This window comes from Choloepus didactylus, chromosome 15 (assembly GCF_015220235.1).
Source record: "Choloepus didactylus isolate mChoDid1 chromosome 15, mChoDid1.pri, whole genome shotgun sequence".
NCBI classification, from domain to species: domain Eukaryota; kingdom Metazoa; phylum Chordata; class Mammalia; order Pilosa; family Megalonychidae; genus Choloepus; species Choloepus didactylus.
In genome coordinates, this window is record NC_051321.1 from 65,806,285 (window position 1) to 65,820,470 (window position 14,186).

The window sequence follows — 14,186 nt, forward strand, 5'->3', positions numbered from 1 at the left end:
GTAATCAGGGCTATCTAATGTCTAAAGGTTTCTGCCTTCCAGCTTATATTAATTAACGCAAGTAGTGTTAGCTAGCTATGTTTGTAAACAATATTCCTAAATCTTCCGTTAAAGGGGTCGCTATTATACATATTTTTATATAAATACATTATCCTCTTCAGGACAAGCCAAGCCACGAACTCACCACTGTAGAGGGCGGGGCGGAAGAGGCCCACTCATTGATAGCTTTACTTCCATGAGCACGGTTGCTATGGCGACTACCACGCCTTTCCATTAGTCACTGCCGAGCATATTGCAGTTTCTCTGGCGGCCTTCATTGGTCACGGTTCTGCAGCGGCCCCCGCCTGTCGCGGGCCGTAAGTGAAGTGTCGTAAAACAGGACGGCGGGAGTCCCGAGTGCGAACGTTTACGAGAATCAAGGCACGGAGGCCGCGATGGCGAACCCTCCTTGGGCTGAGATCCGGGAGAAATTCCAGGCGGCGCTAGCCCTGTCGCGGGTGGAACTGCATAAAAACCCAGAGAAGGAGCCGTACAAGTCCAAATACAGCGCCCGAGCGCTGCTGGAAGAGGTCAAGGCGCTGCTCGGCCCCGCGCCTGAGGAGGAGGAGGAACGGCCTCCGGTTGACGACGCCTTGGGCGAAGGGGACCACGCCCTGGGGCTGCCCGCCGAAGTGGTGGAGGCCGAGGGGCCCATCGCCCAACGGGCGGTGAGACTGGCGGTTATTGAATTCCATCTCGGGGTGAACCATATCGATACAGAAGAGCTGTCTGCGGGGGAGGAGCATCTGGTGAAATGCCTGAGGCTGCTGCGCACGTACCGGCTCTCGCACGATTGCGTCTCCCTCTACATCCAGGCGCAGGTGAGAGGAGGCCCGGGGCCCCACTCCTTGCCAAGGCCATAGGCAAATGTTAGAAGGCACAGATTGTCCCCCCTTTTTTGACGCTTTGGGAAAAGCCCCACGGAGGATTTGATGGCCTTCAAAAAGGCAAAACTTAAGGACTTACTGCGTTGTCACTGGCATTCAAGTTCTCCCGCGATCGACTGCCGAACTCACTCTCCACCCCCGTCTCCCACCCCAGCAACATCACTTGCTTCATTTACTTGTGGTCCACGCATGTTTCCCCTAGAGTCCCCTACATTTAAAAATCTTATGCAGAGTATGCTCTTTACTTCTATAATCCATCAGTCCAAATCCTGTTCATTCTATTAAGAAAAAATCTAAAGCTATTTAAGTCTTAAGGTCTCAAGGAAATTACGAAGAATGACTAAAGTTCGTAATTCATAACAAAATACCTAAAATTCTCTCTTTACATTCTTGCCACATTCAGTGGCTTGCTCCCCAGGAAATCCCTATCCATTCCTCAAAACCCATCTCATTCTTTTAATAACTTTCTTTGGACCATTTTGACCCTAACTGATCTCTTCCCTCTTACCTTTGAATTCTTATAATACTTATGGTTTCCCATTTTTATGGTACCTAGTTTATTAAGAAATAAATCTGACATTCTGCATCAGTAACATAACACTTTTTAAGTTAGATACAAAGATTTGTGAACTTCTTGAATGTGCCGGGTATTTTTTTTAGGCTCACAAACCCTTTAGAGTTACTAATTTATGTGGTCCGGGAACATTTTCCAAAATTGATCACATGGTAAATAGACAACAAAGAAAAAACTCAAAAATTAACAAAAGAAATCGTATAGGTCGTGTTCTATTACCATGGCATGATAAAATTAAAAGTGCAAGTCACATAAGAACGGGCTATATCTCTTTTTGCTCAGTATATATAATCCTAGTACCTGGTACTTGGTAAGTACATTCATTCTAAATATTTGTTGAGTGGATGAATGATCTAATGTAATTCATAAGATAATTACTTCAAACAGAACCTCAATTATTTGAAATTTTCTTTAACCATATCACTGCCCAAGACCATAATAAATATTTAAGAAATTACTTCAATATCTGAAAAATAGAATTAGGAACCATCCTTTATGTAGTATGATCTCTTAAGTATTTACTGTATTTTATTCATTTTAAATTTCACATCTCTAAAATTCTACATGTCTGAAATTGAGAAGCACGTTATAGTTGATTTTGTCTCGTAGTTTACTTCACAGTGCTTTCTTTTTGATATATAAAATAAATGATGTCTTATAATTATGACACCTTACATTAAGTGAAAAGTAGTATTTCAAACAGGCAGGTTTTTTCAGAAGGGTGAATTATTAGAGGTGCTCTTACTAAAATCAGGAACAAAACATGATATTTGCCATCTCCAGTATGATTTAACCTTAATTACAAGTTCTGGCCAGTGCAATAATATAGGAAGCAAATAAGTTATTCATTATGGAAAAATAAAATAATTTGTAAATATAAAAATCATTTGCATATGTTATTCTTGTATACCTAAAAGACCTAGTCATCAACTGAAAAACTATTAGAATTATCAATAGTATTATTGATAATAGTATTGTTATCTTAATTATATAATAATTGATTATATTAATAATGGTATTGATAATTATATAATTATCAATAATTGTGTAGTTGTACAATAACTGGGTAAAATATTAGTTTTAGAAATTGCATTCACAACAGCAACATGGGGGATAATAGAACTGGTGACCCTAAAATATACCATGTTAATGGGTGGCAAGGTACAATATTATAAAAACATCATTATCCTGGTAGTCATTCATAGGTCTGATGTAATTCCTGCTGAAATCACTACAGGCTTAGAATTTTACAAAATGAATATGTTTATCTAAAAGAATAAAGAGAAGTGAGTATAAAAATACAAAAACTAGGTTCTGTTTGTACTAGTCTATGTCTGAACTCAAGTATTCAGTTGATCCGTTTACTCCAGTGGCAGTACCATATCATAGCATCTTATTACATTTGATATTTACTGTATCTGAAGAGCAATTTAACCTCACTAATAATAAAAGAAAGCAAACTAAAAGAATAAAATAGAAAAATTGTATTAGTCTGGCAGAGGTTATTAAAGATACTGATTTCAGTCAGTGTAGAAGAAATTTTGAGGAAATGGATGTTATCATTTATTGCTAGTGGAAATATAAATTCATGGAACCTTTCTGAAGAAAGGATGTATCAAAACCCTTGAGTCAAGACTTTGACTTAAAAATTCCATGTCAGTATTCTGAAATAATATTTGGACAGATATGTAAATTCTTAGACTGCTCAAAGCAATACCATTTAATGATTTGGCTTAAGCAATGGGAATTTATTCACTTACAGTTAGAGTCTGGGAAAATGTCCGAATCAAGGCATCATCAAAGCGATGCTTTCTTCCTGAAGACCTGCTGCTGGCAATCCTTGGCTCCTCTGCCACATGGCAAGGCACATGGCGGCATCTGCTGGTCTGGTCTCTCCCTTCTCTTCTGGGTTTTGTTGCTTTCAGCTTTTTGCTTCCCTGGAGATCGATCTCTCTCTCTCTCTCTCTCTCTCTCTCTCTCTCTCTCTCTCTTTCGCCATTCCATTTGTAAATAACTCAAGTAAAAGGATTAAGACCCATCCTGAATGAGATGGTTCACACCTTAATCGAAGTACTCTCCTCAAAAAGGTCCTGCTTACAGTGGGTCCACACCAACAGGATTAATTTTAAGAACATGTTTTTCTGGGGTACATACAGCTTCAGACAATCACAGTATGTGAACATGGGTGTTGATTTTTTTTAAAAGGGAAAATAATATAAATATTCATCAGTTATAGTAACAATGCTGGTACTTCCATACAAAACAGTATACAACTATTAAAAATCATTTATATTTATTAACAACAAAATGTCACTATTAAGAGGGAGAGAAGACTATAAACCATGTTTGGAATTTTGTAGAATGATCCTACCTTTGTATAAGACTGTGTATATATGCACATGCATGTGGATGTATGTATAGGAAAAGGTTTGAAAGTATCAGTTCATGGAAATTCATGATATTCTGGCTGCTTTTTCTCAGACTGGTGTCTCCTTACTGGGAAACTACAGAACTACACAATCTGGACCCATATTTAGATTATCGAAAGAGACTTTCCGCTTCTCTCTTCACTGGGTTCTGGGGGCCTTAAGAATGATTTTGCTCTGGTTTTCCTTTTGATTCTTGTTGTCATCAATATATACTGGTATGGCTGTTGTGGTGGTTTGAAGTTGTATGTACCCCAGAAAAACATGTCCTTAAATTTAATCCAATCCTGTTGTAAGTAGGACCCTTTGATGAAGTTACTTCAGACAATGTGTGACCCAGCCCAGTCAGTTTTGATCTTAATCCTATTTGTAGAGTCCTTTATCAGCAGAATGAAATCCAGACAGAGAGACAGAAAGCCACAGAGGGAGCAGCCAGAAGCCGAACACGTGCCTTGCCATGTGACAAACTAAGAACCAAGGATTGCTGGCATGCCAGTCTTTGGGAAGAAAGTATCACCTTGATGACATCTAAATTTGGATTTTCTTTTAGCCTCAAAACCATGAGGAAATAAATTCTGTTTAATCTGACCCATTTCATATTTGCCAGTGTAGCCTAGGAAACTACAACAGCCTTGAGTGAAATTGTAATTTCTGTACTTACTTTAGTACAGTTCCCTCAGAAATTACTATATTATTCTCTCTCCCAGGTTATACATGTACCTGCTGTTGTTATTTATAGCTCTCATGAGTACAGTTGACATACAGTAAACTGCATCCATGTAAAATATACAATTCGATGAATTTTGGCATATGTGTATGCCTTTGAAGCAATCCCTGCTATCAGGATAATGAACATATCCATCACCACCAAGTTTCTTTGTGCTCCTTTGTAATCCCCTCCTCTCTCCTCCCTCCTTTATTCTTTCCACCCCTTCACTTTCCTCACTCTCTCATTTTCTAGAATTTTATATCAGTGGAATCTTATTATGTATACTCTTGTTTTGGTCTGATTTCTTTCACTCTGAATCATTACTTCATTGCTGCATTTACTAAGAAGATCACATATTTTTTATTTTTTTCACCTTTTAATATAATTTTTTCATCTTTTAATATAATTTTAGTATAATTGTATAATTATATTGATTTTTCCAATATCAAACCCCCTTACATTCCTGGGATAAACTTAACTTGGTCATAATGTATTATCCTTTTTTATATATTGTTGGACTCAGTTCACTAAATTTTTGTTTAAAATTTTTGCATCTGTGTACATGAAGGATATCAGTCTGTAGTTTTCTTTTGTTATATCTTTGATTTAGTATCAAGTTAATGCCGGCCTCATAAAATTGCATGATAAGTGTTCTGTCCTTTTGACTTTTCTGGAAGAGTTTGTGTAGAGTTGCTGTTATTCCTTAAATGTTTGGTAGAATTCACCAGTAATACTTTTTTTGCTGTTTTTATTTTATATTTTTACTTTTTCCCTATCTAGTTTTGTATCCTGAGGGCAAGGATATGGTGGTGCTGTGTGAAAAATGCATTACTTTCTGGTGTAATTTTTTCTACACCAGAAAAAACAATTCACATAGCAGTTACCTCTTTGAAGTAGGCTCATCAGAGATTTTCACTTTTCTCATTTATAACTTTTATGTTATCTTGCTGTCTTATAATCAGGAAAAAAATCATTTAAAAGAAACACTAAAGCTATTGTAATTTTAGAAATTCTAATCAGTTCTAGATCCCTTGCATGGTCATTATCTTCAGGACCTCATAGGTCATGATCCAGAAGAAGAATCCTAGTCATTTCTGGATACATTCTAAGGTCTCTACCTGGTTTAAGATTTATCACACACCAGAGATTTTGCTTTCTGTGCTATAGTCTACCTGGATTTGTCAGGCCACATTTTGTTTATCCATTCTGTCAAAATAGAGCATGGCCACGCAAACCAGTCCTGGTACTAGGTGAGTCTCTAGCCTGTCCAGGCCAAGTGCAGTATGCTGGGGTGGGGCTTACTGGGGACATGGCCAAATGAAGTTCGTCAAGGACTGTCATCAGAGGAAAAACAAGCTGAGCTAGGAAGAGAGAAAAAGTGACTTGCAGATCCATTTTTAAGATTAAGAAATGATAGTTAAGGAAGATCATATTCTCGGAAGCTGGAAGCTCAGAACAGTTAGCAAGTTTGTAGTGGCACAGAGCCCTTCAAGCCTCCTAAGGTTCCCACAAAGGACCTCATAGGTAAATATAGTGGGGGAGACGGTCCATTTTCAGTATGTTATCTGTATGACCTACAGTTCTAGACACTAGATAAGTCACTTAAAAAAAAATATAGGATGGATCTATTATGTGAAGCCATAAGACCAGAGAGCTATTGTTTTAGTTTCTTAGCTGCTAAAACAAATACCATGCAGTGGGTTGGCTTAAACAATGGGAATTTATCGGTTCATGATTTTGAGGCTAGGAGAATTCCAAAATCAAGGCTTCTGACTTATTTCACTCACCATGACGTCTTAAAAATTCATGCATGTTGCCCATGTATCAGAACATCATTCCTTTTTACGGATGAATAATATTCCATTGTATATATATATACATACTACATTTTGTTTATCCATTTATCTGTTGATGGACACTTGGGTTGTTTCACCTTTTGCCTCTTTTGAACGTTGCTGCTATGAACACTGGGGTACAAATACCTGTCTGAGTCCCTGGTTTCATTTCTTTTGGGTATATACCTAGAAGAGGAATTGCTGGATTAAAGCAATGTGCCATTGTTATTTGTTAGAGCCATGTCGCTAAAGCCAGCATGTACTCCAGGGGAAAGGATTACACAAGGCATGATTACTAGGAGGCAGGAATCATTTGGGGCCATCTTAGTGACTGCCTTTCACATTACATAAGAACATTATTATGAATAATTTCATGTTACATAAGAACAGTATTATGAATAATTAATTCATTGTTAATAGTCAAACTCCAGCTCTATTTGATCAATAAACATTGCTTTTATCCCTATAATGTTGACACCCCTTTTCAATATGAGCAAATAAGGGTGGTCGCTGCCCAGATATCCCTGAAGATTGAGACAGTGATCAAACTAGAGGGAGGAAGAGTAACAGAAAAGATAGGATTTAACAAAGGATTATGAATATTGAATCTTTATGTAAATTTTTTTTTTCAAGTTTCTAGAGTATTAGAACACTTAGAAGGAAATACCTAAAATGGTGGAACTGTAACTCATAACATTCTTTGAAATTTGCTCTATAACTACCTGTTAAATCGTACTTGGAAAATTAATCACTTTTCTGTATATATGTTACATTTCACAATAAAAAAATGTTTAAAAAAACAAATATTGCTTTTAAAACCACAAAAGTTACTTTAATTGGAAGTCTTGTTTTCTCATAATTTTTTTCTTTTCTTTAATTTCCAGAATAACCTAGGTATCTTATGGTCTGAAAGAGAGGAAATTGAAACTGCGCAAGCTTATCTTGAATCATCAGAAGCATTATATAATCAGTATATGAAAGAGGTATGTTGCAGTTAGATAAATTCTTAGTTTTGATTAAAACTAATCAAGAATTGATAGTAAGAACTGCTCAGTCATAATATCAGTGTGACTATTTGATATACCCAGGAACCTCTCTGTGGAGCTGTCTAGGCGGTCACCTGATAGCTAAAATTATTGTATATTAAATTTAGACTTTGGGATTAAAAAACAAGAATCCTTGTATAGGGTCTAATGATAACCATAGTCCAAATACAGGTATATAGGAAATACTATTCTAATGTTATCCTAAAATACTGGTATTTCTGTGTTTGCATTTAAAATCTAAAAATTCTATTTTGGTTTCCACAGGGAAAGTAGTACTTAAAGGAAAACAAACAAGACTACATAAGCAAAATATGAAATCTCTGATGCAGTGATTTCACACTTCAGCATACATCAGAATTGCCTAAAGGGCTTGCCAAAACTTAGAATGCTGGGCCTCACCCCCAAACTCTTGATTGAGTAGTTCTGGGTGGGGGCCTGAGAATTTGCATTTTTGCCAAGATCCCTGGTGAGGCTGATGCTGGTCTAGGTACTGCACTTTGAGAACTGCTGCTTCAGGGGAATGGTTTTTCAGTGATTCCTTACCTGTGTAACCCTTCTGAAATTAAGTATGTAAAAACTTGGTGAATTACTTTAGGTAGGCAGGTCAGAAGAACACTGAGCTCAATCCACTACAGCTCTCTTCCTCCGTCTCCATTGTGTTAGTGCAAAGTGGTGCCGTAGAACTTCTAGGGCTCTTGGGAGCCTAGATTGAAAATTCTTATTTTAAGGGGATCACAGAGCTGCGGAGGTGACAATCTATTTATCACCCTCTATTTCCTTAAAAAGTTTTTTTTTTTTTTTTTTAAGATTCCATGTAGTTATGGTGTTTGAATAAACTGACCATGCAAGTTAAATTATGTAGTGTGCTACAGAAAATACAGATTTTTGCACCAAATAAACATCTCTTCCTTTGGTCTCACACAGAAATTGAAGTTTTAAAACACAGTCAATATCATCCTTTACCCTTTGGTTTGATTTACCTTAGTCGTAACAAAGTTCATTTCGTTCATATCTCTAATTGAAGTCTGATCTCTTTTTCAGTTTCTTTAAACAGTTGCTGCATGGGGTATGCTGATATTCATAGTTGCTGAACTCTAGCTCTGAGTCTCAGGTATCACACAGATACCCAAAGTTCCAGGGGCTGACCAGGTTATATACAAACAGTGCACATCTCAGAATTTAGAAATAACCCTTACAACTCATGAATAAATGTGACTGCTGTAACAGCTTACAATCTAGAAACCTTTACAATAAGCCTTCCCTTGGTGATCTGTGCTCTCAAATTCAATTCTCAGAGTTTGCACATCATAGTTAGTCCATATTAGTGAGGCTTTATAATGTTTTTCTTTTCAATTCTGGCCTATTTCACTCAGTATACTGTCCTCAAGGTCCTTTCACCCAGTTGCATACCTCACAACTCATTCCTTCTTGCTGCTGCTCAATTTTCTATTGAATGTATACACCACAGTTCACCATTCCATTTATCAGTCGATGTACCCTTAGGCCTCCTCCATCCATTGAAAATTGTGAATACTGCCTCCATAAACACCAGTATGCCAATGTCCATTTGTGTCCCTGCTTTCAGATCTTCCAAGTATATACCCTATATCAGGGTTGCAGGACCATATGGCAACCTCATACTTTGCTTCCTGTAGAACCACCACCTTGCCCTCCAGATGGGCTGCACCATTCTACTTTCCCACCAACAGTGAATAGGTACATCCCTTTCTCTGCATTTTCTCCAGCACTTGTATCCGTCTGTTTGTTTTTTAAAGTTTTATTCACATACCATGCAATCCATCCTAAGTAAACAATCAGTGACTCCCAGTATAATCACATAGTTATGCATTCACCATCACAATCTATATGAAGATATTTCCATTTCTTTCACAACGAAAGAGGAGGAAGACAAGAAAAAATATTAGAATAAATGAATGTCATCATTGCAAAGTGTTGAAAATTGGATGGTATGGGGAAAAAATACAGTCATGTAAACTAGAGTCTATAGGTAACAGTAACATTGTAATATGCTTCCATTAATTGTAACAAAGGCAATATATCAAAGCTAAATTTCTGTAAGAGGGGAATATAAGGAAGTGGTATGAGATTCTTGGTGCTGTTATTGTTATCTGACCTTTTCAGTGTAGTTTATTTTAATTTTATTTTTTCTTCTTTTTTTTTAATTCTAATTTAAACATTCTGATATTTTTACATTTAATTACCATCACTGACCATTCTAGGTTTGCTAAGTTATACGATCCCAGTCTTTATCTTCTGCCTTTCCTTCTGTGTTATACACGCCCCTAGCCTTTCTTTCTCATCCAGGGTGAGTCAAAAGCCAAGTTTAAGCTCTTTCTGGTTTTTTGTTTGTTTGTTTGTTTGTTTTTATCCCAGCCCTGGAGTCTGAATTCTCTGAAGGAGGGCAGCTACTTGAGCTGGGCCCTGTCCCTACTACCTTCCTCTTCTTAGGGAAGATAGGCCCTTTAGGGAATTATCTCCTTTGCTTGACTTCTTTTGTATCTCTGACTATCTTAACTTCACCCTAGCCTGGGTCAGCACTGACAATTGAAAATTAGAGGCTTTCTCTAATGAGCTACTTAGAATGAGAGGAAAAAAAAGAAAAAAGAAAGAAATCCCCTTTTCAGAGCCAGTCCCTAGACCCCCAGTTTCGCCAGTCAAGAGCTAGAGGTGGTACCCGGTTCTCTGTGCCCCTTTTCTTGGGACACAGCCCATTTCCAGTATTCTGAGTTCAGGTGACTCCAAAAGCCTCTGTTTTAATTTATTTAATTAATTATTTATTTTCCATCAGCCCTGCCTCCTCTCTGCCAGGAGAGACCTCATTGTTCCTTTCCTGCTTGCTCTGGGTTTATCTGTGCTTGTCGCTTGTATTCAATAGTCCACATTTCTTAATTAAAACCACAGTTGGAGCTCGGTTGAGCTACATTCCCTTGCTTCCAGTAGAGACTACTCCTTTTTCCCAAAGGGAAGTGTTCCAACTCAGCCTGCTGTGTCAGTGGGGAGAGGGTGTGGGCTCCAGCCTCTGCCGTCTGAGGGGCTTTACTTATGGTTCTACGCCATAGTCTCAACCGTTTCACCCATTCCAGACTTGTGTATGATGTGTTTCTGGTCATGGATGTCCCCCATACAGTTGTTCCAGGCTATTTACTAGTTGTTCATGGCTGTTTACTAGCTGCTCTAGAGGACTAAGTAAATTCCATACCTCCCTACACCACCATCTTGCCACCCCTCCTCCCTTAATAAGTTTTTGCCTACAAAAACTTAATTTTTTGCCTACTAAAAATTGGAAGTCTTTTTGAAAATTGAAATGGATTTTAGTTAATTTTGTTTTAAGGCTATTTGTGGCCTTCCTTTAAATAACCAGAGATATTTTGAGGTTTCACAAAATCATTGTTTAAAAATCAATGCCTTAGTCAAATCCATTCTTGAATTATAATGACTATCTCAAAATTCTGAGATGCTGATCCCTTTGTGTATAACCTGATCGATCTCTGGAATGTTGGGTATCTATGTGACACCTGAGACTCAGAGCTAGAGCTCTGCAGATATGAATGTCAGTATTAGCACATATAGCAACTGTTTCAAAAAAGCTGAAAAAGAACTCAGACTTCAATTAGAGATTATGAGTGAAACAGATCTTGGTAACATTAGGGCAAATCTGGCCAAAGGGTAAAGGCTGAAACTGACTATGTTTTAAAACTTCAACTTCCATGTGAGACCAAGGAAAGAGATGTTTATTTGGTGTGGGATATATGTTTTCTAAACAATATAACTTATATGGTCAGTTCAAACAGCATAATTACATGAAGCTTTGAATAGGAAGTGAGATCTGATGGGTTTGTATAGGTTATTGTGAAATAGCGACACATCCCAGAGTAATTAGGGCAGAGAATAAAAATATATATACAGGGACCCCTGAGGAGCTGGGGGGAAATGGGGAAGTGTTGGACTTCCTCACCTGGATTGTTGCTGATGTTCTCACAAACAATGAGTATAATGCTGGCTGTAGGTTTTTCATATATGCCCTTTATCATATTGAGGAAGTTTCCTTCAATTCCTACCTTTTGAAGCATTTTTATCAAAAAAGGGATGTTGAATTTTGTCGATTGCTTTTTCAGCATCTATTGAGATGATCATTTGATTCTTCCCTTTCGATATTTAATGTGTTGAATTACGTTAATTGACTTTCTTATGTTGAACCACCCTTGGATGCCAGGAATGAACCCCACTTGGTTATTGTTCTAGTTTGCTAATGCTGCGGAATGCAAAACACCAGAGATGGATTGGCTTTTATAAAAAGGGGGTTTATTTTGCTATACAGTTACAGTCTTAAGGCCATAAAGTGTCCAAGGTAACACATCAATAATCGGGTACCTTCACTGGAGGATGGCAAATAGTGTCCGGAAAACCTCTGTTAGCTGGGAAGGCACATGGCTGGCGTCTGCTCCAAAGTTCTGGTTTCAAAATGGCTTGTCCCAGGACATTCCTCTCTTGCAAGCTTGCTCCTCTTCAAATAACATCACTCACAGCTGCACTCCGTTCAGTCTCTTTGAGTCAGCATGTTTTATATGGCTCCACTGATCAAGGCCCACCCTGAATGGGTGGGGTCACACCTCCATGGGAGTATCCCACCAAAGTCACCACCCACAGCTGGGTGGGGCACATTCCAAGCAAATCTAACCAGCACCAAAACGTCTGTCCCACAAGACCACAAAGATAATGGCATTTGGGGGACACAATACATTCAAACTGGCACAGTTATGGTGTATAATTCTTTTAATGTGCCTTTGGATTCAATTTGCAGGTATGTTATTTAGGATTTTTACATCTATATTCATTAGGGAGATTGGCCTATAGTTTTCCCTTTTTGTAGTGTCTTTATCTGGTTTTGGTATCAGAGTGATATTAACCGCATAAAATGTGTTAGGTAGTGTTCCTTTTTCTTCAATTTTTTGAAAGCATTTCAGCAGGAATGGTGTCAATTCTTTTTAGAAAATTTGGTAAAATTCCCCTGTGAAGCCTTCTGGCCCTGGGCTTTTATTTGTAAGTAGATTTTTGATGACTGATTGGATCTTTTTGCTTTTGATTGGTCTGTTGAGGTCTTCTGTTTCTTCTCTGGTCAGTCTAGGTTGTTCATGTGTTTCCAGGAAATTATCCATTTCATCTAAATTGTCTAGCTTGTTGGCATACAATTGTTCATAGTATCCTCTTATTTTTTTTTTTATTTCTTCAGTATCTGTAGTAATTATCCCCTTCTCATTTCTGATTCTGTTTATTTGAGTTTTCTCTTTGACTTTGTCAGTCTAGCTAAAGGTCTGTCAATCTTGTCGATCTTCTCAAAGAACCAACTTTTGGTTTTATTTATTCTTTCTATTGTTTTTTTTTCCTTCCAGCTCATTTATTTTGGCTTTAGTCTTTGTTGTTTCTTTTTGTCTGCTTGCTTCAGGGTTAGTTTGCTGATCATTCTCTAGCCTCTTAAGTTCAATTAGGTCTTTAGTTTTAGCTCTTTCTTGCTTTTTGATATATGCATTTAGAGCTATAAATTTCCCTCTCAGCACTGTCTTCACTGCATCCCATAGGTTTTGATTTGTTGTGTTCTCATTTTCATTCATCTGTAGATATTTACCAATTTCTCTTGTAATTTCTTCTCTGACTCACTGGTTGTTTAGGAGTGTGTTGTTTAACCTCCATGTATTTTGAAAGATCTGGTTCTTTGGTGGTTGATAATTTCTAGTTGCATTCCATTGTGCTCAGAGAATGTACTTTGAATGATTTCAATCTTTTCAAATTTATTAAGACTTGTTTTGTGTCCCAGCATATGATCTAGCCTGGAAAACATTCCATGGGCACTAGACAAGAATGTATATCCTAGTGCTTTAGGATGTAATGATCTATATATGTCTATTAAGTCTAATTCATTTACCATATTGTTAAAGTTCTCAGTTTCCTGACTGGTCCTCTTTCTAGTTGTTCTGTCAATAGAAGAGAGTGGTATATTGAACTCTACCACTATTACCGTAAACGTGTCTATTGCTCCTTTCAGTTTAGCCAGTATTTTTCTCATGTATTTTGGAGCTCCTTGATTGGATGCATAAACATTTATAACTGTTATTTCTTCTTGGTGAATTATCCCTTTTATTAATATAGTGCCCTTCTTTATCTCTTATGACCTTTTTTAATTTAAAGTCTGTTTTTTCTAGTATCAGTATAGTTACCCCAGCTTGATTGCAGTTTGCATGGAATATTTTTTTCCATCCTTTCACTTTCAGTTTCTTTGTGTCATAGCATCTAAGATGAATCTCTTGTAAACAGCATATCACTGGGTCATATTTTTAAATCTGTTCTACCAGTTTGTATCTTTTAATTGGAGAGTTTAATCCATTTACATTCAAAGTTATTACTGTGAAGGGAGTTCTTGAACCAGCCATTGTATCCTTTGGTGTTTAATTGTTAGAGCTATTTTTTTCCCTCTTTCTTTTTTGCCTTTAAGTTACCCTTACTGATAACTCTTCTCCAGACCTCTTCTGTGCTCTTCTCCAGACCTCTCTCTCCTTTCTTTTTTTCTCAGTTGGTAGAGCTCCCTTTAGTATTTCTTGCAGGACAGGTCTCTTGTTAACAAATTCTCTCAGCATTTGTTTGGGAAAATTTTAAT

At 37.4% G+C, this 14,186-nt stretch overlaps 1 protein-coding gene across 1 annotated transcript in view; it reads left to right on the forward strand.

Moving 5' to 3' along the window:
* Positions 1-376: 376 nt before the first annotated feature.
* The window catches only part of LOC119510256 (kinesin family binding protein), a 35,161-nt gene continuing 21,351 nt past the window's right edge, over positions 377-14,186 (forward strand). The window contains exons 1-2 of the mRNA XM_037804475.1: positions 377-860; positions 7,355-7,453. Coding sequence (XP_037660403.1) covers positions 435-860; positions 7,355-7,453 — 525 coding nt within the window. The 5' untranslated portion in view covers positions 377-434. The remainder of the gene's footprint in view (positions 861-7,354; positions 7,454-14,186) is intronic.